Source organism: Rissa tridactyla, chromosome 1 (genome assembly GCF_028500815.1).
Source record: "Rissa tridactyla isolate bRisTri1 chromosome 1, bRisTri1.patW.cur.20221130, whole genome shotgun sequence".
Taxonomy (NCBI): Eukaryota; Metazoa; Chordata; class Aves; order Charadriiformes; family Laridae; genus Rissa; species Rissa tridactyla.
The window spans coordinates 74,195,618-74,222,808 of NC_071466.1; the positions used below are offsets into that span (position 1 = coordinate 74,195,618).

The following is a 27,191-nucleotide window of genomic DNA, read 5'->3' on the forward strand; positions in this document are numbered from 1 at the left end:
AAATCTTCCCATCACCTCTTCAGTCAGGCTACTTTATGGTCCTTTGACAAACATGAGATAGTTCTCTGCCTTTGGTGTGCTAGTTTGGGATTTCTGTAAAAATGGGGAATTCATCACTTGCAGCTCTCAAATGTGTATCCCAGTTTATATATAGACAGTTAGCCTGGCTGGTTTTGGCACAGGAAATGAAATCTTAGGAGGCATTTTGCATAGAAGTTAATGGGGTAAACGTTCCCCTTTTGTGTGTGTGTGTGTTTGGGGTTTTTTTGTGTGTTGTTTTTTTTTTTTTCCAAATTGGAAACTATAACAGCAAGGTAGAAAAGCTCCCATTAGATTGGTTACCATATAGACTTGAGGAATTAAGCTTTTTTTTCAGTATAAGCAATTTTGGCAAAAGAGTGGGTAAGAAGCATAAAGGACAGGAGAAGAAATTGAGCTTCAGAGAGGGAAAAGAAATTATTCATCTTCCATTTGTATTTTGCGCAAGGAAATGATGTACGGTTAATACTGGTTTCCAGTGACAGAAAAATAACATTTCCTAATGAGGATTCTGGAAAAATGACAGAGAGGAGGTAGATTAGACTTCTTTTACCACATTTGCATCCAGTGATCAAAAATACTGGGTAGAATTGGTGAATAATGACTCTTGCAGTGGATGACAGCATCTGCAGAGAGCCAAAAATTTGCTGACTGAATGTTGCTTTTATAGAAATCCATGTTGTACAGAATTAAAAACTATTATGCTGCACGTTGCTATGGTTAATTTGCTCAAACACGGAAGGAAACATTTCCTCTCTGCCTTCCTACCTCTTTTCATTTTTTGAAAATGGGATATACTAAAATATATCAGATTGCTAAAACCAGATGTAAGGAGAATAAGCAGAGAAAAGGATTTGATTCCTGTTTACAGAGCACAAAAGCCTATGTTCATAAATAGATTCTTAGAATGTTTATGTTTAGCATCAAGTGAGATAAGTCTGTTGTTTCCTTCAAAACAAAACACAAATATATTGACAGTGAATGTGAATTGTGCTTTTTAAAGAATTTTTGTATATTACTTCCTTTTATAAAGCTGCTATAATTTACTGATAAAGTTATTGTGTGTTCTGTTCTAATTTTTAATTGCTTAACAAAATAGAAATTGCATAGAATCCCACTTCACATAAAAAAAAAATGCGGGCATTTCTAGTTATCTAAATAACACATAAAAGACAGTAAGACAGATTTTTTTTTTAATGCCTAAAGGAAAACAAATTAGGTAATAGAGAAAATAACGGTTTTCTGGGCCTAAATATGCTTTGATGTGAGGAAAAGGAGAGATACATTCCCTTCTTAAGCAAAATAGGAGGAGGGTAAAGTGGTGTGTGTAGTTCAGATTTATTTTTCTTGAAAAGTGGATCAATGCTGCAAAATGGAAAATTTTAGCTATTCAAAGAAGAATATTAAAGCTAACAGCGCAGATTAGTAACACTGATATTAATTTCTACACATCTTTTGGGAGATGTTACAAAAGATGAGAACCTTTCCAGGTGCCGACTACTAGGTTAGTTCTGAATCTAAATGAAGGCGTCTAAAGTACTGTAACAGTTAACTGCATTGGCAATCTAATGATATCTTTCATCCGCGTATTAATGATAATCATGCTTCTGCCCTCCTCTCCCTTTGTGTGTTAGGCTGCTGTGTATGAATATTTGTTTAATCTTATTGGGTTTTGCATTGTTTTTTTTTCCACCCCCTCTAGTTAACTTGATTTTATAGTTGATACCTAGCTCCACAGGAAGAAGTCAAACCCTCAGTTTGAGTAAATACTCAAGTCACTGAAAGTGACAACTGAAGTTTCCTTTGCAGCTTTGACTTTGCTCCATTTTGTTGGTTGTTTGTTTTTATACATTCAATGCTCTTTAAATTTTATTTTGTAAGTTTTTTTTGTTGTGTGAGATGTTAATGTCTAGCATCCTCTATTCCTCTCATACTACATTGAGGTGATGACCAGAATGTATGCAAGTTAGTTCATACATGTGGTAACTTCTGGCATGGGGGAGGTTGTCTCTGGTTTTGAATATGTACAGTAACTAGTTATTTTCTTTGACCTGTGCATCTTTAAAAGGATACTGCCAGAGAAAAAGGTTCTCTAAAGTTCAGTTACATTAGTATTTCACTTACCAGTTGTAAGTTAGAGTTACTTTTCTCTGATGACTTCCATCAAGAATGTCCAAATGTGTTCATGTTTGTATTTTGTAACAAAGCTGTGAAGTAATATTCCATAAGGTAATAGTAGGGTTTTTTTTTAACTTTAGGTGACTTCTTATTTGTTTGGGATTACTGTATTTAAAGGTCTATGACTTTCAGAATTTTAATTTGAAAGAATGTTTCAGAAGGTGTTTAAGCAGCAGGTAGACAAGAATATCTTAGTGATTCCATCCTAATAAAAATATCAGTTATCTAGGAGGGGGGAAAAAAAAAAAGTATGTTTTTAGTGTTTACGTGGACTGTCATGTGTAAATCCCAGGACAGATGTCGGAATAACTTGGCTAAAAGTACAGCTACTAATGTGTCTTTCAGTCCCCATATCGAGAAAAATCTTTAATAGTCTAAAAACCTTGAAAACTTGTGATGTATCAATATGTCAGGGAGGCAAGTTTTACAAAAGAACAGCTAATGACACTTCTTTTAGGACCTGTAGAATATCTATTTATTTGTAAATTAAATTTCATTTCAAATCATTTTTTTGATTTGTAAATTTTATTTCTAAGCAAAAGATTGATCATAGATGTGAAGTGTGTATGTACATTCATACTTCTATTTTTAATCTGTGTAACTTTTTCTGTGTAAGTAGGAGTTATCTGTCAAGTGTTCAAGCAAGGCTCAGATATAAAAATAACCCTTTCTAAACATAATTTTCAGTAAGATAACATATGCACGTTATATATCCGTGTACATATGGGTAGGCAGATAGTTATAGAAAACACACTAAAAAGGCAGGTTTGATTACTAGAAATCTGGAAATCAGATTTTATTAACTACTGCCATAAATTGTTTTGGCATTGTGCCAACTTTGGTCCTAATGGGGTGGTAACTGCTGGGGGGAGGAAATCACACTTCGGTTTCTGAAGTTGATAGTGCAGTAGGAGAAATGGTTGGCTGTGCTTGTATGGGTGCAGGGTTGTTCTTAAAAACAAACAAAATCCAAAAAAATAAATACATCCTCCTCCCACCCCCCAAAAAAACCCCACAATAAACCCAACAACCCAAAACAAACAAAAAACCAAACAACCCCCAAAAACACACTGCACAAAAACCAGCCAGACATGAGTGCACAGTGATCAGAGATCACGAGGAGTTTCTGTGTGTCTTCTCAGAAATAAGAACTAGAAAGCACTAGGGAAAAGCACCGTGTCTGTGGTTTGGTTGGAGTGTTTGATGGCAGCACCTTAGATGTGAGTGTTTGATCACTTGCATTTTAAAATAAGTCTCCTTAGAATTTTCAGTGTTTTCAAGAGAAAAATTCCTGGTAATGAATAGGATATCTGACAGACTAAAGGATGGCAAGTTAGAACTGCTAAGTCAGAAGACAGCAGTTTTCTGGTTAGCTTTGCCAAGATTTTTGTTTTGCTTATTATGGAAACATGCAATAAATGCATCTTCCTAGAAAGGATAATTAAGTCTTTAGGATTTTTTGGATGCCACTAATATTTAGAATAAGTTACAAGATTTTTTCTTGGAAGAACTATGGATGTTTTAGGTAGCTTGTGTACTTCAGAATTAAACAACCTTTACATTAAGCTATGGTGGGGAAATAATTTTTCTTGAAGCACATACCATGCTGAAGCTTACTGAATCAAGTTTTGTTTTGCAGTTCAATCTGTTCAGTTCTTCTGAAACTATTTCTGCAATAGAAATCAATGTAGCTTTCTTAGAGTGTGTGGGTTTGCTCCTTTTCTGAGCCTTGATAAAAGAAATGTTATATATGTTTGTGTGTGTGTTTGTATTTTTTTTTAAATGATTTCTATCATTTTGGAATCACAGACATTTGTAAGTCAGGGTCAGAGAGCTCTGTTTTCTTCTACTTCTTGTCTTATAGCTATGGAGTATGGATTAATGGTAAGTACTTACCTGGCTTCAGACATATTAGATAAAGACAAACTGGAATTTACATCTCCAATTATGTCTTAAGAAATTGCAAATTGAGCTAATGTTTGTAATTTTAATCAAGTGATAATTTCTGAACTAATTTTGTCCCTGTCTGGTGATGTATTTAATGTCGAAGATGGTGCTTACTGCTAATTTCTCTAAGTTCCAATTGAAGAAAGGTTTAAAATGTGTTGATAGATCTTTACATATTCATTTACACATATTAAAAGTAAAATAGGCTTGTTAAAAGTGGCATCTGAGTAGGTGTAATATCTAGGTAGTTTTTGACAGTAATCCGAATAAACTCTGTGATCCTGTAGAGGAAAAAAAAAATGGTAAGAAATGAACAATTTTTCAAGCATTGATACCACCTAGTGGTAAAAAAATTACTTACGTAATACATATTCAAAAGAATATGAAGTTTGTGTTATGTATAAAGAAAGGGGAATGAAACTGTGTGTTTTGTAACATCTACGCATGTGAAGTACCACAAAAGCTTTTGAGAGTGGACAGCTAGAATTTGAACACTCACACTTCACAGCTTGATACGTATAGGAATGGTTTTGGGACAGTTTTAAACATATTTACTCTGTCCTATTTAAAAAAAAATATTAAATTCACAACCGAATGAGGATAACAGGGACTTTTTACAGGTATAAAAAAAGGGTCCTTTTCTCTGTGTGTGTATACACATCAAAGACACATACTTTTGTTTAAAAAAAAAATAATCTGTCTTTGGAATAGATGTTTGAATTCAGGTAACATTAAGGGTATGGATATGGGTTGGGAATTCCTGGCATAGTAATTAATGAAACTTTGCAACGAACCAGAGTGGAGAGCTGGTCTTGGGGATAACTGGCCTGGCAAAATGTTGACTTGGATAAGTTCCCAGAGCTGTTTCAGAATGGATCTGCAGAGTTCAGCCTGTGGGCACAAGGGCGGGGGTGGCTCCTGGTGGGGAGGATGGGAAGAGGCTGAGGGAAGGCAGGGCTCCTGCTTCTGGAGGTGTTACCAGTGCATGGCAGGCAATGGGCACTACAGTGTTGGTCACTTTGTATAATGCAATCTGTCAGGATCAGATTATGAAAAGTACCTTTCTAAGTGAAATATTACCCACCTACTTGTCAGAAAATGCAAAACTTTAGCCCTTTCAATTACGGTAGCATGTGAAACATCTTTCATTTCTTATCGCCAGCTGATGTAGGTCCAGTATAAAAATTACATTTATCATTGTAACATCCGTAATGTGACTTTTAACATGTAAGATGGTAACTTAGCTAATTCTGACTGATGCACATAGACTGTTTTATTTTTCCCTTTTTCGTGTATAGGTACTTGTTTCACAGTGGCAATCCAGAGCATCCAGGAGACATACTTCTAAACACAACTGTGGAAGTTTTGCCTTTTCAGGTATGAATTTATTGATTTGTGTCTTCTCCATTATAGAATGAAAGTAAAACCTCCTAATTTTATTGACTTTTTTAAAAGGGTGAGACATGAATGGTTCTTCTTTTAACTATAGGATCTTGATGCTCTGATGCTCTTGTACCTTTTCTTTTTTTTTTTTAATTGGATCTATTGTAAACTATTGTAACTATTAAGATGTTCATTCAGAGTGCAGTCTGCTACAAGTTAATTTGGAGGTGAACAAGCTCATTTGCTTCCAATTCATTGCTACTATTGAAAACAAAAAAATAACCACTCTTCCATCTCCTGTGTATTTTGGAAAATGGGAAAGCTAAGTCAATCTGCTTTTTGGCTTAGTAAAAAAAGTCTTGTTTCAGGAATTGACACACATCCAAACCTTACTAGATAATGAAATATCTGGACTCCTAAACCTAATGTGTTCCTTTCTCCTGATTACTGATTTATTTCCCCCTCCCCCCCCATAAATCAGTCTGAGTTTTATCTCAGGAGGGCACTACACTATCTAAAGTATATTCTTGCTTGAAGCCAGACCGTATGGATTCTTTTTCTTCAACTGGATACGAAACCTAACTATTTATATCACAAAACCGTCACTAAGATACTACTTCAAACAAGTTTATTTTATTTAGTATTAAAATAGCAAAGTATTTCTATCTTTTCCTATACACCTGGTACAGGTATCGTCTTGAAATCTGTGCCTAAATTACCATATGATGAATGTCTTTTTTCTTTTTTCTTTTTTTTTTTTTTTAATTAAAAAAAAAAAGGTAAGTGATCATGAAAGAGTTCACTTCTCCATTCTTGCAGTCTGCCTTCCTGGGATCGAGCGAAAATAGAAATTTCTGACCACCCTCACCCCTAAAAAGAAGGTTGTCAGTTTGATTCTAATTATATGACATGATATGTGAGATAGTATATCATATTATAAGATTTATGGGTTTTCTTTCTCAAGACCTTTGGAAATACATTCAACCACAAAAACAGCAGCAGCCCTCACTTCATCTGGGCCCAAGATACCACAAGAATACACAAGATAATGAGAAAAAACGTGCATCGGGCATCTCTCTTTGGCTGCACTTGTCCTGCAAACTGGAACATCCCTTAAGGAATAATGCTATGATCTTCCATTGATATTTTACACAATTTGTGGAAAGGTAAATGGGAAATGCTATATCTGGCCCATTCCTAAGCCGTAGGTGTCAGCAGAAAATGTCACCGATATGAGGACAGCAGCCACAGAATGATAGGTACTATCCTGAGGGAACGATTTTTCCACCATGTAGAGCTAGAAGCCCATTCAGGTACTTCAACTCTGATACTCTCTAAGCAGAATTCAGAAAAACAAAAAACAACCCTTAGAAACCACAGTGCCCCAGACTGGATTTGTCTGGGACTCGACACACACATGCAAAAATCCCCAAACAAACAAACAGAAAACCCAAAACCAACCCCCCCAACTCCCCAACACGCTCCCCCCCCCCCCAAACCAAACAAAACACCCAAACTAAAAAGACCCACCACTCACCACTCTTTCATCAGCCTCTCTTAAAAGTAGGAATTAAATAAAAAAAAAAAGCTGATGGATTTAATCTCCTGTTTTGTCAAGCATTTTTAATTGATTCCTAGGAAATTCTTACAGCGGATCTTTTAGTATTGAATCATGTGATTCTGGTTGTAATTTTCCAGCTGTTTTTGAAGCTCTGGTCTCATTTTTCTGTGCTTATTAAAGAAACTTATTGATACCCATCCCATTTTAGCGCAGCAGTGATAATTGCAATGCTTCCCTTGCTGCTCTGATGGCTTTTCGTCTTGCCCAAATTCTTACATGAAAAAGTAAGCTGTAAGTTTCATTTGTCCTGAGAGAAATCTCTGGTTCAACCATAGGAAACAGCAGCAAGATCCTGCCTTTTATTTTCTGCTACTGTGTATGCCAGTATCTGCTATGTATTCTGTTTATGTGGCAGTTAACATACAAGTTATGTGGGGCACTTAAAGTACTTCTTTTTTTGTGTTGGCTTGTCTAAGGCTATAAATAACTGCTCTAGGCTGGTTCATAATTATTTAGAAAAGATGGATGCTGAATATATAACAAGAGTGCACACACATTTGTCTTTCCCTGGCAAAGTCATGTGTCAAAATAGATGATCTTATTTATGCTTTGTTGTTCTAGAATGAAGAACTGGTATTAAGCAAAGAAACCAAAGACAAACGCTTAGAGGATGGTTACTTCAGGATAGGTATGTCACAGGGGAAAGAAGTGTGTATTGTTACTATTGCAACAGTTAAGACATTTTTTGGTAAAACCAAAATGAACCTAAAATCTGAGTTTTGATCATTCATTTCTGGGTATGTAACCTTGTAAGCCTTCCTTAATATTGTTTCCAATATTTCTTTTCCGAGACTGATGTACTAAACAAAGATGTAGTGTGACTCCTACTTGTAGCACAGCTACATCCAACTTCAATGGCCTAGATTATTGTAGAGGCATTTCCAGGCTGTATAAGATCACCTCTTCTGTCCTGTGACCGCATGAGTGCCACTGCGCGAGCTGCGTGCTTGGCCTGGATTTGAACCCACTCTACAGACAATCAGCGGTCTCGTCGTGGGATGAGATTGGCGTTTCCACAGCTCAAGTGGCTGTTGGGGAAGGTGCCAGGATACCTGTTGCCAAGGAGGAGAAGTGTTACTCATGGATTGTATTTAGCTTGCGGGACATAGGTTCGGAATTCCTGTTATAATGAAAGCGGCTTATTTTTTTTGTCTTAATGAATTGCAGTTGCTGTGCATGTTTTAAGTGTAAAGTCTAACTAATATAATTGAAGATCCTTTAAATAGGAATACATTAAGCAGAAATTATATCCCTTGTCCTTAATCCTCCTTGAAAACACATAAGCCAATGCCTTCGTGTTTGGTTCCATGATATTAATTGAAAACCTGTGCCAAAATCTTCCCAGAGTTTGAGGTGCTCATATCCTTAGACAGTTCCGAAGTTTTTATTCTTACGTGTAATCCTGTTCAGATCAGTGTGCTCTGATGATATGCCCCATCTTGTTTGCTGTTGCAAAGCTGAATCTGATATCAAAAATTGCTGGCTGTCTTTTGTTTCAGGAATGATACCTGTCAAGTCTACAAGCACCAGTGATAGATTTCACCTGTGAATTGCGATGCTACAGATACATTTTTCTGGCTGCAGATTTTGTACTTTAGTTTGTTGGAGTTAATTGAAGATACGCTTTTGCTTCTTTTGCAGGGAAATTTGAAAATGGTGTAGCTGAAGGAACAGTTGATCCCAGCCTAAACCCTATTTCATCATTCCGGCTTTCAGTGATACAAAATTCAGCGGTTTGGGCAATTCTGAATGAGGTGAGAGGTGGTACACCTTGTAAAAATAAAAGCAGTAAATATGAGACTTCTTCATTCTGTCAGTACGTTGAAGCTCAAAATTTTGGCTAATGCTGAAGACAGTTACCTCTTATTACTGAGAAATGTAATACTCTAAAATATGACTTTTTTTTTTATTCTCTATTTCAGATTCATATTAAAAAGATTACAAACTGATCATGGAAATCTGCTTTAGAGGAAAAAGAAAGAGTCCTTGAAAACTTTTCCTATAAATTCTGACATCTTTAGCAAGTCACGAATTGAAAATACTGAGCATGCACCTTATTCCAAATTTCTTTCATTTTCACTTGAACTCTACCTCTTGTGAAATCTACTGTAGATGGGAAGATTGTATTTACCCCTTCTTATCTGATCCATCCAGAAACTGATGCTCCACACTGATAACGTTCGTCTGAGGCTTAAGTTGTCCTCCACTTTAACGTGACTTTACCATCTTATGGTTACAGAACCCTGCTACGCTTACCCTGTACTATTTTGATAGTATAGTAATATAGAGAAGTTGTACATATTGTTACATTCCTTGAAGAAGAAAAAAAAAATATAATTATTGTTAAATATGTTTTATGAAGGGGGTACTTTCGGAGTTCCGTTTATTTTCTATAACAAGAACCCTCTTTTATAGACTGTCAGGGATATATATTAAAAATGTTAGGGATATTTAATTTATTAAAATAATTTGAAAAGTACATATTTTTATGCAGTAAAATTTTAAATTGATATAGTTTTTTTTATGAATTCTCTAGTTTAAGTTATCTTTCTACATTTTTCTTTGGAGATGCAAACATAAATTAATACCATATTTCAAATATACTGCCATGTTTAAAAAAAACCCAACTAGATTAAGTTTCTAAATTATGTGGTTTTGTACACAGAATCTGAATGATGTTCAGCGGCATTACAGAGTTCTGAAGAGCAGTGTTCTTTGGGGCTATGAAATTCTACTATGTACAGTTTGTAGCTGCATAAAAAGCATGCTGAAATGTCTTGTTTCATATTATGAACTAAATCTGGGGTGATTTTAGATTAAATCCATTGCATTTTAGAAGAATTTTTTCAATTCCAAACAGTTCTTTCTAAAAATCTTTGTAGACATTTCCTAGCCTGGACAAATTCATTTTCTGTACTGAAAAAAATCATTCTCCAGCTTTGCTTTGGAGTGACAGAGGTTACCTTTTATCAAAAGAATTAATAGTAATTAGGTACATTTGATCTACAGAGGTCTCCTTTTAAAAAGTTTATTTTAGATATTATTTTAGATACATTACAGTGAGTGGTTGTGGTTTATTTTTATTTTCTTCCATTGTTCAAGAACAAGGTTTCAGTTGGACTCCTTTATTGATCAGTGTAGTAACTCGCACTAACTCTTAATTTGGCCTCGAGTCAGTACCCTGCCTTTTCATTTCAAGGGAAACAGTGATCTTAAACGAGTCAGAAACTCGGTCAGGAACAGAAAGCAGTTTGGATTAGATCCAGAGGGGAACTGTTGCGGTACTAATGCTGACACTGCTCTTAAGAGTCCTTCTGCTTAGGTGCTTATGTGTAAGGACACAGGCAGGGGAAGACTTCATTTACCCAGTCAGAAATGGTCAGGAAGAAGAGAGGCAGAAATTCCTCTCTTTAACAGGAACAAAGTGCCTGACTGACACTGGAGGGGAGGCATCTACCCTGGCTTGGGGATTCTCAGCTGTGCTGTGAACTGACCTCCTGGAACGGACATCTCAAAAGCTCGCTTGGTTTTCTCTGCAGAAGCAAACTCTCTGTTATCCGCAGCATCTTTGTGGTCAATGCACAGATGTGCAAAACTTGCTGTGGGATCCCTGATCTAGAGCAGTGATCTTGAATTCCTGTCTCCAGCATGAAAGTTCAACTAATAGATTTGGCTTCTTTTTCATGACATGTAGGAGCAGAAGCCTAAACTTGACTCTCCAGCATTGCAAGCCTTCACCATTGGGATGTAGAGTCAGCCTGTCTTTTCTTCTGCCTTGTCGGAAAATGGTATTGTAGCTTTGACAGTTCAGCAATATTCAAGTTTAAGAGCTTAACCACTTCTACAGGCCATAGTCATTTTGGTTCAGCTGTGTTGTCTGGGGACGCTGGGAAGCCAAGATTTGTACACAGAGAAAGACCTTCTGTTTAGACTGACTGGTCTAAGTTGAAGAAAAGTAGAAAGCTACCAGACAGGCCACCTCTCATTTTTTCTATTTGCATCAGATAGCATAAATAAAATGTTACTTGGAAAGCTCGTCTTGCCCGTAGGGACTGTGGGCATAAGCTAAGCACTGGCCTCATAAATGGAGTTTATTCTTAGATTTAGGAAGGTGGGTGAATAGGCTCAGAATCCTGTGTGAGTCTAGCCTATTGTGGTGTCACAGCCCAGTTCGTTACATTATAATGCCATCAAATAATTGCCATGCAATGGCTTTTTATCACACGTTAGCTAGCAGAGGTCTAAGAAAGTATTCAGGTTTTCTTCTCTGCCGTGCTCCACTGTGAGTGAATGATGCGAGTAATTTAAACTGTAGCTATTTATTACAACTTAGATTGAAGAAATATGTTAGATGTTGGAGTTTCTTAATATAAGTAGGTTTGCTGACAGTGACTTTCATCTTTTTCCATGAGTTCAAAAGTTTACTGGTACCAGTTATTTAAGAAAGCTGTATGCTTATTCTCAAAGCATCACTGTTCCTGATGTTTCATAGTAGTTAAAATGAATCATTGCTAATATATCTAAATATATAGGGGCCTTACTGTGTTGGTTGTAGGACTCTGGTTAATGGTATATTTAGTTTCAAAAATGTTGAGATGAAATTTATCAAAGGCAACAAATTAACTAGTGCTTGGTAAAATATGTGAGGTTTTTTTTATGAAGATTGTTGCATTTTTATTACATTGTACTATCAGGAGTTGGACATACCTTGGGCTGCTTTAACACTTTAGATATTCCTGAATTTATATACTCTTGAAATAAATGTGCCACATCAATACAAATTACATTTTGCAGATTCAGGTAAATTCAGACCTGGAGTAATCGGAGAGTACTGCAAATTTGCTTGGAAATTCTGCTGAGATACAGAAAAAGCAGCAGAAATATTTTCTATTTAATTATCTCTGCAGACAGCTATTTTGGGCTTTCTACCTTTCAAATTCCAATCCCCAGGTCAGGCCAAAGCGGTGCACGCCTCCGTCCTGGAATTATGGTGAAATAAGACTGCTTTGGCTGTGTGGCTCAACAGTCATTAGTTCAAGCACTGTTTATGACTGGGTATACTCCAGAGCTTGTGTCTTTTATACATCTCAGCTGTAAGTTACAGTATTACCACAAAAGTTCCTCTTGGCATCTTAAACCTATTACCTGATTTGGGGAGTTTTTTCCTACATGTATTTAATTCAAGTTATTTTTGTTGTGGCCTTAAAAATCCCCTGTAGGCCACTGAATCTTAATCAAATAATGCAAAGTGTTTCAAAATAAACTGCGTTATCCTATGATCCTATTAGCTCTTTCTGATGTTGTTAAAGCTTCAGAAAAGAGAACTTCTGTGAAACCAGAGGCATTACCAGAAACCTTCATTATCTGGGCAAATTATTCGTAACTTCTTATACTGGATGCCAGACAGACCGGCTGATATGAGCACTGGCTTTTCTGAGCTGATCAGGGCTCTGTGCCAAGGAAATACAAGACTGTCCGTATAATCTTGCTTTATTCATTGAGTGGGTAGTCCTACGGAAAACTTTTGTAAATAATGTGAACAGGATGTGATCCCAAATTAGCACTTTTTATTTTTTTTAGAGTGTTTCTAAAGCACTGTGCATGGCTTTGCACTTTTGCAGGCATCTCAACCATTTATTTGGATTGATAGAAAATACTCCTAGAGATACATTTGGTTTTTTTCTTACCTGAAAGATGGCTTAGAAAAATTCAAACAGATAAAGATATGATTTGTGGACCAATAAAAGACTGGACTCTTCTGTCATATCACTGCTTGCCCAGCTGTTTCAAAAGCAGTTTTTAAATACCTTGAGTCAGTTTAGAGCAAAGCAATTTATACTTTGCCCATGTGATACACAATTCCTTGAATGGGCTGGAGTGCCATTAGTCTTGGCAAAACTGAACAACTGTGTAAGATTTTTTTCGTTCATTTTTTTCACAAGTATGTATTACCATTTCAGTAATCTCTGTTTTTTGTTGAAAATATTTGCTCCAACTGAAGTATTGTAGTAATTTGTAGTTTGCTTCCAACTTGGAAAATATTATTTTAGTTTTGTGGAGGGAAAAAAATAATTAAATCTCTTCAAACCTTGCTCCCCTGAAATAAATTAACCCTAGGTTCTATATTTGTTCTTACTAGGAAGGATGTATTCTGAAAAAGCGAAAGCAAGTAACTGTAGTAAAAGGGAAAAAAACCCTATGTTTTTAAATCATCTTTACAATCACCAGCATGATGCTGAGGAGCTATTAAACAACTGGTGTTTTCAGACTAGCATTGATAGCTGATGTAAAAAACACACCCCACACAGACCTGATGAGTTAGGCTTTGAGAGCGTCACTTTTCTGACCTTAGTGGTCTCTTAGGGGTTTTGCTGATTTCTGCTCTGAGCAGCTAGAACTTAAAGTAGCTTAGTTTTGAGAATGGCAAAGCCTTCTTTCAAGAGGACAAACTTTGATATCTCTTAAAGGGAAGGTACACAGGCCCTGAGTCCTTCATTGATTTCAAGGGTATCGCACCACAGGGCACTAAATATGAAGTATTTTTACTGTTGAACTGAAGTGGGTGATCACTGGTGCTGGGATTCCTGCTTGGGAAAAGGTGTACAGTTGGGCTGCAGCTGCCTGCAGGACGGGAGCTTGTGCTGTTAGCCAGGGTGGGAGCAGGGATCCTTCGCCTCCCATGGATCAGCAGCTCAGTGCTTTCCTTGTTAAAAGGGGAACGTTGCTCAGTGTCTGCTGAGAGGGGAACATGATTCTCTTCAAGCCTTAACAGTGGCTGAAACACACAGTACTGTAAGATGCACTGCCAGCATATTTGGTATTTTAAGATATAGTTTTTCCTTAGAGATCAAATTCTAGTATTGAAATATTAAGTCTTACTGTAAGCAGTTTACTCTTGCATTGTTTTGGAAACTGAATCCTAGTGCTCATGTTTCATACTGAACACTCTGCTTTGGAAAGCTGTCATCTTCATTTTCCAGAAGGTATTGTTTGTGACCATCAGTTTATACTCTTGCCTTGTGGACTTTGCAGCTGCAGGCATTGCCACCAGCCCACCCTTATAGCCAAACTTAAACTTGTACTTTCCTTCCATGTTCATCAACCTGCCACTCATAGCAGTGGATGTAATAATACCCACTGAACTTGTAGAGATTGGGTTTCAAAACTTGCTGCTATATTGGAAACCTGATATGGGTCATGTTAATTGTGCCTTTCATCACTGTTTCTTCTGTGTGCCAGAGTTGTCCATGTATATTTGAAGTAGTCATTTAAATAAATCTGTTCTCAAGTTCTTTCATAAAAGGAGGGGACAGTTCTGTATCTAGAGACAGTTGTTGCTTTACCATTGCAACACAATAACGATCCCTACTTTCACACAGTCCCAGGGCAAGGTATTCCAGTATTATTCTTAAATAAAACTGCTTCTCAGTGCCACTTAAAACCCTTATAACGTAGAGCTTATGCCAGTATGTGCAAAATACTGCAGTAAGAGTTATGCTAAATAGACTTGTTGCAGTTAAATTTAAGCTACAGAGATGTTCAAGTAACTTGTTTTTAGGAATGTACTGCAAAAGTATTTGAACAGAATTGCTAACATGTTTACTGTTGTAAATATTTTAATAAAAAAAAAGGACACTTCAAACTTTTTTACACAGTTATCTACAATAAAGAAAAATTTACAACCATTTACAAAGTGTTCTTAACTTTTTCTTTACTGCCAAGACAGCTAAGATAAAAACAAAATAAACATTACATACATGAAGTCCTGGTTTTATTTCACTCTGTATTTATAAAAGGAACAAAGCATCTTGGTGAAGTTCCATCCACATGCTAATGAGATCAAATAGAGCATGATGAGGAGTGCGAACGGATACAAAAGAATAGCTGTGTTCTTCAAAAAGGGCAACGCTGAAACAGAAGCAACAATGAAGCAAGTATAAAGTAGTACTCCTTCAAAAATGGTGCTTCGTTTAGAATAGCAAAAAAAACTGTACAGCTCTGCCAGCCTTGGTCACCTCTGCCCTACTACTCCTGCCATTAACACAGACAAAAGAGTACTTGAGTTAACTGGTATAGGTAATGCCCTGGGGAAACTGTTTCACCTAAAACTACAGCATTAAACTCACAACAGAATTTTTATCCCGTGCAGACATTTTGGCCTAGATTTACAGAGGAATAAGAAAAACAAGTTGTGGTGCTACAGGTCTAGTACAAGAAGGGAACTGGGTATGGCGAACAATATAAATTCCTTGGTTGAGATGTCCACCCAGCTGGAAACATGGATTGGTAAGTTTCTATCAAACTTCTTTTACCATGAAGAAAGAATTACTTCAACACCCAGCTGAGCCTCTGCTTTACAGATTAATAGACTAAGATCAAATTAATAGACTGAAGTCACACTCTTGTTTTTTGGTCAAACGAAGAGAAAAGAAGTTGCTGTTACTTACCACTGTATCCTAGGAATGTCACATAGATATAATAACCGATTGCAATCAGCCATAATGTATTCCCAACAAAATACCCAATGACAGAATCAGATATGATGACATCTGCAAGAGACAACTGCTCTCAGCTGTTTTGATAAGAGCATGATTTTGAAGCAGAGAACACAAAATATGCTACTTACAGTTGATGAAAAACAGCTGGATAAAATGCAAAATGACTAGAAGTGGATAGAAAGCGTTCAGATGAACATCAAAGGCATATCCCCACTCCACGTCATAGTCTCTGTTCTGCTGCTTCACCAAGTACTTATTAGAAATGAACCTACATGAAAAGGTATTTGAGAATGTTGTTAATGTGAATCTATAAAGCTGACTGACAAAACGTTGGTTTGAGACAGTAACCCATATGTGGTCCTAACTCTATCCCAACAAAGTATCTGGGAGAAAAATATCCAAGAATTATGCAGACCAGGCTACTGTTAAAACATTTCTGTTAAAACTATAATTACATTCCTTGCATTCGCCGGGCAGCTGAAATACACTGCTGGTAATGCAGAAACATAACTTTTTTAAAACAGATCGGTGCTACAATTTGTCAATGCAGTTACAAATTCTCAGACAGTGTGCCACTTTTGTTTGTACACACAGGGAGGTGACTTCAGAAAAGTGCTTGCACATGCTCAGCGCACCTTACACAGAACTGGTGCACTGCAAGGACAGGAGGAGGGCAGGCCAGCGCTCTTAAGATGAGCCCGTTCTTCTCATTGAAAAGAAGCGCTACCAGAATGCGCAGCGCTTGGTGTTACAGACTGCAGAACAAGCCTTGAGACTTTGTGAACTTCGGCTGAAGTTCTGCTGACATCAGAAAATTATTCCCCTTTAGAAGAGGAACAAGAAGTCAATATATGCTCAGAAATAAGAAGTTAAGAGACCAGAGCTTTCTTGGTAGCTTCCCCTGACCTACTATTTGTGCCAAGGGCAGGGTCAGAAAGAGGCAGAGCCTGGGTGCAAGGTGAAACAATGCAAGAAGGGGTTTAAACTCATTAGGAATCAGGGAAGCTTTTGAAAAAAAGACGAGCCTGCACTGGAACAAGGGACTGGAACCAAACTGGAGCCAGGCGACTGGTGTTTAGGCCTGCGGGAAGCTGCTGACTAAAGGACAGAGGGAAACCAACAGTCACTCAAGTCTTTCTGGTTCAGGAGACTGCATCCAGAGTCACAAATTGCTGGAAGATGGGGGGAAGCATTACTATATGCTCTTCCCCAAGCAATTTATAGGTTGCTGCCCCAGACAGGAGCAAGTCAGATGGACCCTTCAGCTACAGTTCTTTTGTAGATGACAGATCAAGATGTCATCTTGATTATTAAGAACTCTTCCAAGTGCCCTTGCTTCCTTAAGTTCTTGGTAAAATAAAAATTCTTCCTTTGGTGCCCTCTCCTTGCCACAGTGCAGAAACTGTGACTTCCTGTTGTTTCATGGTTCCCTTGCTGATGCAGGACACATCTGTAATGTGCTGAGGCCTGGCTTATATATAAAGTGACTCACTGCTGCCTCTCCCCTTCCTTAAGTCCCTGGACATTACAGGATAAAACTGTCAGTGACTACCACCAAAGCAACAAAGGCAACATGCATGAAATGGAACAGACATTGCTTGTAGTGGAAATAGCTACAATCTTCAGCAAGAAGCATGGGCCAATTGTATATTGCCCTACTTACTTAAACATCATCATCCTCAGCCTTATTTTACTTAAGCTATTCTACCAAAATAAGGAATTAATTTATTTATTTTTAATCACCACGTTTTTTATTTGACGTTATTGCTGAAGATTAACCAGCTCAAGAAGAAAGAAAACAAGCTGAAATGGTCATCATAGTACAGACTTTTTGAACATTCATCTTCTGCAGGAAATAAATAGTAAAGAAAAAGCAAAGCAACATTTTGAAACAATTCCCGCAACGGCACAAAACCTGTAGTCAATACATACTTTATAGTTTTGCCCCAAACAGAGAACAAAGCATCTTGCAAACAGCAGAGAACTATCCATGTCCAAACAGCAACACTGAGCTCAGTTTCAGACATCACTACTTACCACATCAGAGTAGCAATCAGGAGACCGACGCCTACGCAGTCTATGAATACAACCCAAAGTAGCAGCTTTATTGTTTCAAAAAAACCCATGTCCAGCACAAATCCAAATCCTACAGTAGACACTGGAGGGAGAAAAAGATTATTAAAGTTAACCATGGAAAAGAAACCAATGTGTTTTGTTCAGTATACCATTACAAAATCTCCAGTTCCCTTATTATTTTTCCTCCATGAAATTTTCAGTCCAACAGCTCTTTTTTTCCCCATCAAACACTAGGTATAATGCAATTTATTTATAATATAATCCCTTTCACAGATTGGAGGACACTCATCTGTACTTGGGCTTAATGATAAAATACCAAATGATATTGCTCCACCTAAACTATTTTTTAAAAATTCACACAATGCTAATGTTTTATAAAAGCTCCTTGTTAACCCAAACCATGTGTGTGGTGATACATATTTTTGTTTCAGCATTAACAGTTTTGATATTACTATCATCAATGTGCTACATTAAAGACGACTAGGGTAATGTTTCTTACTGTGTCTTCAATTCGATCTAAAAATAGGAGACACTTTGTTTATAGTGTAATTCTGCAACATACGGAATCTCACTAGGGCCTTTATCATAAAACCAGTATTTTTTGGTTTAACTGTAACACTCAGATAAACCAAATGTTCAGTATTTTTTTGCTAAATCATTACTGTGTGGCATGGGGTTTTATTACTGTCTGTAAAACTACAAGGAACCACATAGTTTGAAACTCAATACAAAATGAATTGCAATAGAGAGATTACTTCAGGACTATGTAGTATTAGTTATGCCTTCTCTGTTTTCTAATTCTCACCTTAACTTCCAAAAGGTTAGGCCATTTTCCTGTATTCTACCTTGATTAAAAGATAATCCATATAGATTGGTTGTGTTTGTGTGTGCGTGATTAGAAGGACCATGAATGTTCATCCCTAAACCTTCCTTCCTTCTCTTTTACGCTGTCTATTCCCCAGCACTCACCGCAGAGCCAGATACTGAGAAGCACTAAGAAAGCAGGATCATCTCTCGCCCATTGGTCCTTCGTCTGTTTTCTGTAGTGAAAGTTCCTATAAACCCTCTGTGGTGAAGTAAACAGGTAAAGCATCTGCCAAAGAGCAAACTCAAAGTCCATCTGTCGGAAGTGGAAGAGCCTCCGCAGGTACTTGTAGCGTTTTGCCCCAGCTGTGTGCCTCGCAGCATCTCTGGGGCTCAGCACACCGTTGCCCTGGCTCCGGGAATTAACTGAAGTGGTCGGCAGCATTTTGCTAAAGGAGGAATTGCAAGAGATGCCTTTGGTTTTGCATGTAATGAGGAATAAAATCACGCAACGCAGGCCACGCCTGCAATAGCGAAGTTACAAAAACTATAAACCATGATACTTACAGGCGAGTCCACCATGGCCCGGCAGTCACTTTGCTGACCGCTGGAGGGACGGCAAGTAGGGAACCCGGAGGAGACAACTCTACTGCCCGTCGCGCAGCCCCAGGCCCTGGGCTCCATCTCCTCAGGGACCCTCCCGGCACCCCGCCTCCAAAAGCGCTTCGAGGCGTTAACGGCCGACGAGCTTCGCGGGAGGCGAAAGGCCAGAGCGGGCAGCCCGGTGCCAGGGGAGGGATTACCGGCCTCCCCCCCTTCACCGCCGACACCGCCCTCACTCCACAAACAGCCGCCGCCCCCTCAGCGAGACCCGCGCCTCAGCGGGAAGCGCCGAACGCCGCCCTTCCCACCCTCCCTCAACGGTCGTCGCCCTACCAACGGCTAGGCTCGCGCCCTCACCTGCTGTCCCGGCCCGCGGCGCGACCCCCGCCTCGCCCGGGCCCGGCACTGCCGCCACCCCCGCCCGCAGCCTTCCGGCAACGTCCGCGGCGCAGGCGCTCGGGTTTCCTTCCTGGAGCCGCCCCACTTCCTTCCTCTCCCCGCCGGAAGCGGCGGTAGGGCTCGGGGCGCCAAGATGGCGGCAGCCGCGGGTGGTGGTGTCTGGGTAGGCCGCAGCGAGGCGTAAGAGGCGGCCTCGCCGCTATGCCCAAGTACTACGAGGATAAGGAGGAGGACGGGCGGGCCTGTGGGGGGGTGAGGGAGGACCTGCGGCAGTGCCTGCTGGAGAGCCCCTGCGTCCTGCAGGTGAGCGCTGCCGCCTTCCTGGGAGAGTCCTGTAGACCTCGCCCCACCCCCGGGTCAAACCCTGAGGGAACCGAGGCCCGCTCCCCGGTCTCGGCGGGCTAGGCGAACGGGAAACCGCTGCTCGAGGCGGCCCCTGCCATACCCGCGGCCCTTCCCGGTGTTCGGGGGCGTCTTCTGTCGGGGGAGAGCCGCTGTTCGGGCCGGGGGGCCGGGGTGTGGCTCTGGGCGGGGAGCGGCGGCCTCCCGCTGGCTTGAATCGGCCCTCGGGGGAGAGAAGCTGGTATTTCATCCCCTTCAAGCCTGTTAATTAGTGTTTTAAGTGGCTGAGGCAGCTGGGGTTGTTTAGCCTGGAGAAAAGGAGGCTGAGGCGGACCTTGTCGCTCTCTGCAACTACCTGAAAGGAGGTGGTAGAGAGGTGGGGGTCGGCCTCTTCTCCCAAGTAACAAATGAGAGGACAAGAGGAAACGGCCTCAAGTTGTGCCAGGGGAGGTTTAGACTGGGTATTAGGAAAAATTTCTTCACTGAAAGGGTTATCAAACATTAGAACAAGCTTCCCGGGGAAGTGGTGGAATTGTCATCCCTGGAGTTTTTTCAAAGACTTGTAGATGTGGCGCTTAGAGATACGGTTTAGTGATGGTTTTTGTCAGAATTAGGCTGATGGTTGGACTAGATGATCTGAAGGGTCCCTTCCAACCTAGACAATTCTATGACTTGATGATTGTAAGAAAGCATAAGTCAGCATACTATAGCAAAATCCCAAGTAAATCTGGTCTGAAGTATTTTGATGTCTCCATGACAAGCTGCAGGAATCCATTAGGTTTTTGATGCTTTATTTTTCATCTAACAGGAAAACAAAAGCCCTAAGCAGTGCTTGAAGGAAGGACACTGTAGGAGTTTGCAAATGACATTTTTTGCATGCAAAAGATCGATGGTAAGTGTTTGTGGTGTGTTTTCTGCTAACAGCCTGGCCTTTTCCCTGTTTTCAGAAGAAAACCACTTTTAATTCAGTAAAACTCGTGTCATTAAGCAGAACAGGTCTTGCCTTTGAATTCCATTTAAAATGTGGATGTTGTACACGGTTCTAGTGAAGAAAAAGTCCTAGAGTGTGAACAAGACGGAAAAAAGCATATTTAAATTGAATTAAGCTTAGTATGTGACAGATAAATGAGTAGGTACTTTTACCTTTTTTTTTTTTTTTTTTTTTTGCTAAAGCTTTGGTTTAAACAATATTAGTAGATCAGGTAGTTGTAGGATACTGGCAAGCTAATTTTTGTCTATCAACAAAGACCATTTAGGTGAAAAGTGTCCTACTGAAATAGAGTTCCACTGTTGAAGGAGGCTCTTGCATTCAGCAGTTTTCTTGGAGGACTTGAATTCATGACAAAGAATAGTTTTGTTTTTTTTATATAGAGAGCTATCAAATGTGGTACTGAGAAGCCAGTTGTAAAAATGTAGTTAGATGAAGTTTCCCCAATTTTGATGAGTTCCTTGTTTAGAAACATCTTGCTTGTGTTTCCATAACGCTTAAAAATATTTAAGATGTGGCAAAGATGGTATCAAAACTTTCTAAGCATGAATAGTGCAGGGCTCGTTTTTATTTTTAGCCAATGTGATACACAATGAAGAACATACAGCTGAAACGACCTAAATTTTTTCTTCCGTTCTGTATTTTTGCTTAAGTTGTAGCAGCTTTTTATACCTCTCCTATACAAACTATTAATCCATAAAGTGGCAAATGATCACTTCTGGGGACAGGAAAAAATACTGTCTATTTAATGCTTGAAATACCTTTTTGATGTTGCAGTAGCAATATATGTTTCTCCAGATGATGGGCCTGTATTTCTGTCTGTAGGTTGTTAGGTTCATGAACTAAGGTTCATGCAGGAAGAGGCCTGGCTCTTGTATGATTCTATTTAACTGCTCCAAATTCTAAAGATGAAGAATGACCTTTTTTTTTTTTTTTGTGGTGTTAACTCTAAATTTCAATAATCGCCTTCTGCCAAATTTGCTACTTAGTATAAAGGTGAGGCTTAAAGAGTATTTAAAAACAAGTTAGACACTAAATGCAGATATAACTTACAATATGCTAAAATCATTAGGGATTTTACCTCGATGCTACTTTCTTTCAGAGGAATAAACGTTAGCACACTTCAGATATTAAAGTCGGAGCAAGCTTTAAAGTGGAAGCTGCTTGGTTATTGTATAAGCTGTGCCATCTTGCAGTTTAGCTCTTTACAAATTCTGCTGCAGTTCTGAATCCTGAAAGAGGGTTGATTAGTGGTGGTAAAAGATATCTTCTCAATCTAATATCTGAATATGGCTGAATTGCAATCTGTAACTGCCATCTTCAAGACTGACTAAATTCAGAAGAATTCTCCCAAGATCAAAGTATGTTTTTCTGCTGCACTGGGAAAGAACTTGCAATTTAACTTCAGTAAGTGCTGTACCGTAGCTATAATTTCAGCTTTAGTGCCATTTTTTGCCTTCCATTAATTGCTTTTTTGTAACTGCCGAGAAGAAACTTTAAGATTTTACAAGCTGTATATTGTGTCAGTTTTTACTGATTTTTTTTTTTCAGACACTTGTTGTATTTGAATTATCCCTGTCCTCACTGACATTTGCAGTGACTCCCACTTCAACCCAATCTGAATTTTCCTCCTTCGGCTTGTCAGTTAAGTTTGGAAAAACAGATCTAAGCAGATTTACACTACTGTGTTTTTATGTGTTCCTTGCCATACCACTATGCTGTTCTGTCATTTGTGTTGCTAGCTGTTTATTTCAGAATGCACAGGACGCTTATCACATAATTTTAAATTTGGGTGAGATTTAATATAATACAATGTCTGTTTCCTTAGAAGAACTATATGACTTGGTTACATACAGTAGAGCAGGTTGCGCTGGATGCGTTCGTGTGCAGCCTGCTGTAGGTGACCCTGCTCTGGCAAGGGGGTTGGACTAGATGATCTCCAGAGGTCCATTCCAGCCCTGTGATTCTGTGATTCTATGACATCACTGATTTTCTTTACAGTGACTTCTGCTTTGTTCTGTGTTTTCTTCTGATGTTACGAAGTGCCAAGATAGCACAAGCACTCTAAAGTATTTCTTTTGCAAAATTTATGGTTTTAATATGTTGACTTCAATTTTCAGTTGGATACCAGGGCAAGATTCAGAGGAAGGAAGGGATACTGAAGTCCTCATGAAGAGACCCAGCCATGGGAAATCAGGGTTCATCAGCACTTTAAGCAAAACAGAGAATAAAGTAAGATGCTTGTGTCTGCTGCATCCTTTTCATGCAGTATTTTCGTGGAAGATGTCTGCTCCTGAGTATTCCGATAGATTGAGCTGGATGTGCATTTAAATGTTAAAAAGAAGGCAAGCATAAAACTGCAAGTTCTGGCCAAAATGGATACTTGTCACACACTTGAAATAAAAGATGTAAAATTCAGAAAAAGCTGCCAAAGTTATCATTCTGTTTTGAAGTGAAGTTGTCTTTTGTGGTTTTACTGCTTCTGATCATGTTTTACTATTACAAAAAGTACAAGATATGGAGCTGTGTTCACTCAGCTGGTATCGCAGAGGATACCTCAGGATAGAGCTGTTTTCAGAGATGACAAGTTGATCGAGGTTGTGAAATGTATGTGCAAGCTGCTTCCTCCCCAATATGTTCATTACTCAATAAACCTGCACTAATAGGTAGGAGTGGCGATGTTTTTGCCTGCCATGTAAACAAGGATGGCATCTCTTTCCTCTTGCTACAAATTCCTTTTAATATGATGACTGATGTACATGGTTATTAGCACAATCTAGTCTTGTTGAACAACCAGATTAAAATTTGGTTACTCTAAATTAAAGCGTGTCTGATTTATCTTTCAGTCTTCTCATTGTATTGTCACAAGTACAAGGGAACTGTAGCATTATTCTAGTCAATGACTTCAAAGCTGTATGCCAAGATGTAGCTAATTATATATCTTTGAATGAGGGAAGAGAGGGTTCCTCAGGCCAACAGTTGAGGAGACCATGGCTGCTGTTACTGTGTTCTAGAAGTATTTACAACAGTATTTAAGTTCCTCTGAGATGACCGTGGATGATCTTTCTGCATTATTTTCCCAGCAAGTGTATAAATATAATCTAAACATACGTACAAATGAGGAATGATGATCTGCCTTTTGAAGCCTTTAAGAAATAAATGGTAGTGTAACTCTTACATATGGAAATTCAAATAACTTCAGACAAGCTTATTAGAAACAAGATTAGGAAATAGTGAGAGGGGAGAGTCATAGTAACTGCTTTTCTTGGCTAACGCTTATAGCCACGTGGCTGATTTACATTTAGTCTGAACAGATGCATGCAACACTTACTGTTGGTAAAATTGATGACTTCAGTGACTGAGTGCATGTTGATTATTTAATTCTGTCTGTCTTAAGCAGCTGCTCTGTGACCAGTTGAAGTATGTTTATATTCCTTGTATGTGTAGGATTTTATTTTTGCAATCATAAATCAACACCGATTTCACATTTTCATGTTCTGTTGATCGTGTGAAAGCTAGTTCATCTGTTCAAGTGCTGTAAATATCCTTTGTTTTCCACAGCCTAGTTACCATATTATGTCTTTACGTGTAACAAAATGATAAATTGATGTAACGTCTATAAGAGTATTCTTTACTTAGCACTCTAATTGCAAAGTAATACTCACGGGGCTTCTCCATGGGGAAAAAAAAATTTAAAAAGGGAGTAAAAATAAATTTGAAGCCACTTGTCAGTTAATTAAATGTCAGCGAGAGAGAAGAGTGGGAACGGTATGTGGATTTGGTTGTCAAGGTCTCTCCCATGGTCTGCCCTGCCGCAGGGGACTGTAGGCTTGATGACACAGGTGATCTGTTCCTTTCTCAGCCGTAATCACTAAGCCTCACCTAATGGCGCTGCAGGAACTGCTTTTGGAAAGGAGCAGATAGATGACATATCATAGACAGATAACCAGTTAGAACTATTTTTAGTAACTGGCTTGATCCAGTGGAGATCAAGTGTTAAAATTAAATGCAGTGTTTGCTATTGGATATCCAAGGTTTTAATAATTAATTTAATAAAATACCTGTATTACTTGATCTGATAGAATTTTAGTGTCAAAAATTCCTAGTGGTTCACTAAGCTATCTAGGACAGTATAAAAATACATATAATATGTATCAAAATACTGACTTGCTCGAGAAACTATCATTGTTCAATTCCAGTATTGCATAACATAATACTCAGTCTAAAAATGATTTATTATATAATTGCCTTGGGACTTTGAGCATTGTCCTACTTGAGAGCCACTGATGTTTCTTGTGTGAAAAATAATTTGTTTCATTAATAGAAAGCCCTAAGCACTATAAACTTGTGTATATGATGTCAGCTTTTTTCCTAATATACAAAATGTTTTTATTTGAATATATTGGTATTTTTAAGTCTCATGCCTGGTGCTACACCACTGGATTTTATTAAAAAATACGTATTTCTAGTCTATGGTAGATTTTGCAAGACTGAACATGTAATGTATTTGAATCTGTGAATATTCAAATATTCCTGAGGCCTGCTGAGGCCAAAAATGAAATGGCACCAAAAGGCTTTTACTGTTTTTAGAATCACAAATATATGCAGTGTTAATAATTTGTATTGAATAAGTACAGGACACAATTTGCAAAAACCTTTCACTGCTGCTCTAATTTCTCCCATTTGTTTTACATGGTGGCAGAGTCAAAGGGTGCTGAATGCTGTCGAGATTCAGGTCGCAGACTGTGGCTCCATCAGTGTTAGGACCTGTCTGTGTTACTACATCTAGTTTCTCCAATTAACGTGTTCTCTCTGTGGTCCAATCCTGCAAGCATGTTTGTATTTACATAGCTGTGAACACATATTGCAGAACGACTCACATGTTTATTATGATTAAAATAGGCCATGGTCATTTACTCTGGTTTGAAAATTCTTTAGGTCATTAACTCTGTTCTTTCAAGTTAGGATGAAGTGCTAGGCATATTGTTTAAGCAGAATCTGTTTAATGAAGGCCGTTGTGTACATGTATTGAAAAATGAGAGAAAGGGGTTGGTGTTTAACAAGTATGCCTGCACTTATTGTTTAAGTTATGCCTCTTAAATGGAAAGACAAGCATCTTTAAAAAAGAGAGGAAAAAACCCAAAACACTTCTGAAAGCTTTTTGCTTCCAGAATGTGTGCATTTGTATTACAAAGAGCGTCATTATTTGCTGTTTGGCATAAGAAATTGGTTGTGTATTCTCTCTTCACTTTCAAGTTTCTGGGGAGTAGCAGGTTGGATGATATGCTTCTTTTCAAAGCAAACTTTTAAAATAATATTATTATTTCAGTGGAAGCCTAGAACAAAGTAGACTGACACCTACTCATAAGAAGAGCACTAAGTGAAATCATCTTCTAAAAATGCAACCACAGAATGTAGGTGGTAAGCAGTGTCTGTTGTTTAAGCCTTTGGTTGGAAAACTTGGAAATACAGAACTGTAGCAGCTTTGTTGACATGATGAATTTCACAAGTACTCGTGCTGCCTTAGCACTTGATATCTGGTCATTTAGAGTATGTGTATTTATTCTAAATGTATCTCATTGTCTAAAGCTGAAGAGCACGACAGAGTTTAATTTCTATTGTAAAGTGTAACTGACAGAATAATAACCAGAAACCCTAAGATCCTTTCTCCTTTTTCTTTTCCTGAATGTGCATGCTGAATTGTTTGTCTCTGGTATGGTTTTGCTGGGGATATCTTCAGAAGATTATTAACCAGTTATTGCTGGAAAGAGTACATTACATGATGACTTGATTGACTGGCTGTAGGAAGAAAATTCTGTAAACATAGAGAGCAGCTTCCTGAAGTGGACTATGTTTTGTTTTCAGAATTTACAGTAGGTTGATTAATAATGTCCGTAAACATTGAAAGAAGAAGCAGCAACAAGATTAGCATTTTAATAGCTGCTTAATGATATCTGTAGCAGGTGATGTATTTCAGATAATAACGTGGTTTAGTAGATAAACATTGAAATTATTTTTACATATCAAGCTGACATTCGTTTGTCCTGATGAAAGCTTTCATGTGCCATATTCTTTCTTTGCATATAGGTACTAATGAGCTGCAGTGAAATGGAAATGTATCGTTTCTTAAAGATTCTTAGTATCAGAGGAAATGATACAAATGAATCTCTGACTTACAACAAGATATTCAGAACTATTTTTACAATATTGCTACTATTACTTTAAAAGGAGCTAGGTAAAAAATGGTGAGTATAGAAATTGGTTTGTAATTCATAAGTTCCAATGATAAAACGTGCTATTGTAAAATTGTATT

At 38.3% G+C, this 27,191-nt stretch overlaps 4 protein-coding genes across 14 annotated transcripts in view; 3 read left to right on the forward strand and 1 right to left on the reverse strand.

The window, feature by feature from the left end:
* Positions 1–14,853, forward strand: part of MGAT4A (alpha-1,3-mannosyl-glycoprotein 4-beta-N-acetylglucosaminyltransferase A) — a 75,673-nt gene extending 60,820 nt beyond the window's left edge. For 4 of the 5 annotated variants that reach the window (XM_054213546.1, XM_054213636.1, XM_054213718.1 and 1 more), the window contains 4 exons: positions 5,463–5,541; positions 7,730–7,796; positions 8,810–8,922; positions 9,091–14,853. In XM_054213546.1, the coding sequence (XP_054069521.1) occupies positions 5,463–5,541; positions 7,730–7,796; positions 8,810–8,922; positions 9,091–9,117 (286 nt within the window). In that variant the 3' untranslated portion in view covers positions 9,118–14,853. Of the gene's footprint in view, positions 1–5,462; positions 5,542–6,511; positions 7,708–7,729; positions 7,797–8,809; positions 8,923–9,090 lie in introns of those variants that run through there. The other variant, XM_054213808.1, reaches the window with a different exon arrangement.
* UNC50 (unc-50 inner nuclear membrane RNA binding protein) lies at positions 14,767–19,623 on the reverse strand. 2 transcript variants are annotated; one of them, XM_054214163.1, is made up of 6 exons: positions 19,507–19,623; positions 18,712–18,995; positions 17,704–17,824; positions 15,795–15,934; positions 15,616–15,717; positions 14,767–15,076 (listed from the first exon to the last, which is right to left on the reverse strand). In XM_054214163.1, exons 2-6 carry the CDS (start codon positions 18,989–18,991, stop codon positions 14,940–14,942), a joined length of 780 nt encoding a protein of 259 aa, XP_054070138.1. In that variant the 5' UTR covers positions 18,992–18,995; positions 19,507–19,623; the 3' UTR covers positions 14,767–14,939. The 2 variants fall into 2 exon arrangements, with proteins under 2 accessions (XP_054070138.1, XP_054070225.1); XM_054214250.1 differs by lacking the exon at positions 19,507–19,623 and adding an exon at positions 19,114–19,375.
* A 94-nt stretch (positions 19,624–19,717) lies between these two features.
* On the forward strand, positions 19,718–23,302 carry LOC128914945 (cytochrome c oxidase assembly factor 5). Its single transcript, XM_054214712.1, has 3 exons — positions 19,718–19,851; positions 20,699–20,782; positions 22,999–23,302. Exons 1-3 carry the CDS (start codon positions 19,750–19,752, stop codon positions 23,038–23,040), a joined length of 228 nt encoding a protein of 75 aa, XP_054070687.1. The 5' UTR covers positions 19,718–19,749; the 3' UTR covers positions 23,041–23,302.
* A 3,376-nt stretch (positions 23,303–26,678) lies between these two features.
* Positions 26,679–27,191, forward strand: part of INPP4A (inositol polyphosphate-4-phosphatase type I A) — a 131,654-nt gene continuing 131,141 nt past the window's right edge. For all 6 annotated transcript variants that reach the window (XM_054212636.1, XM_054212473.1, XM_054212714.1 and 3 more), the window contains exon 1: positions 26,679–27,123. The gene's annotated coding sequence lies outside the window, so the exon portion shown is untranslated. The remainder of the gene's footprint in view (positions 27,124–27,191) is intronic.

Coding starts and splice junctions, on each gene's coding strand:
- UNC50 (XM_054214163.1), bottom strand. CDS start 18,991: ATGCTGCCGACCACTTCAGTTAATTCCCGGAGCCAGGGCAACGGTGTG. Junction 17,825..18,711: donor TCTCAGTATCTGGCTCTGCG/GTGAGTGCTGGG, acceptor TTCTCCCTCCAG/TGTCTACTGTAGGATTTGGA. Junction 15,935..17,703: donor CTGATTGCTACTCTGATGTG/GTAAGTAGTGAT, acceptor CTTTTCATGTAG/GTTCATTTCTAATAAGTACT.
- LOC128914945 (XM_054214712.1), top strand. CDS start 19,750: ATGCCCAAGTACTACGAGGATAAGGAGGAGGACGGGCGGGCCTGTGGG. Junction 19,852..20,698: donor AGAGCCCCTGCGTCCTGCAG/GTGAGCGCTGCC, acceptor TTCATCTAACAG/GAAAACAAAAGCCCTAAGCA. Junction 20,783..22,998: donor TTGCATGCAAAAGATCGATG/GTAAGTGTTTGT, acceptor TTCAATTTTCAG/TTGGATACCAGGGCAAGATT.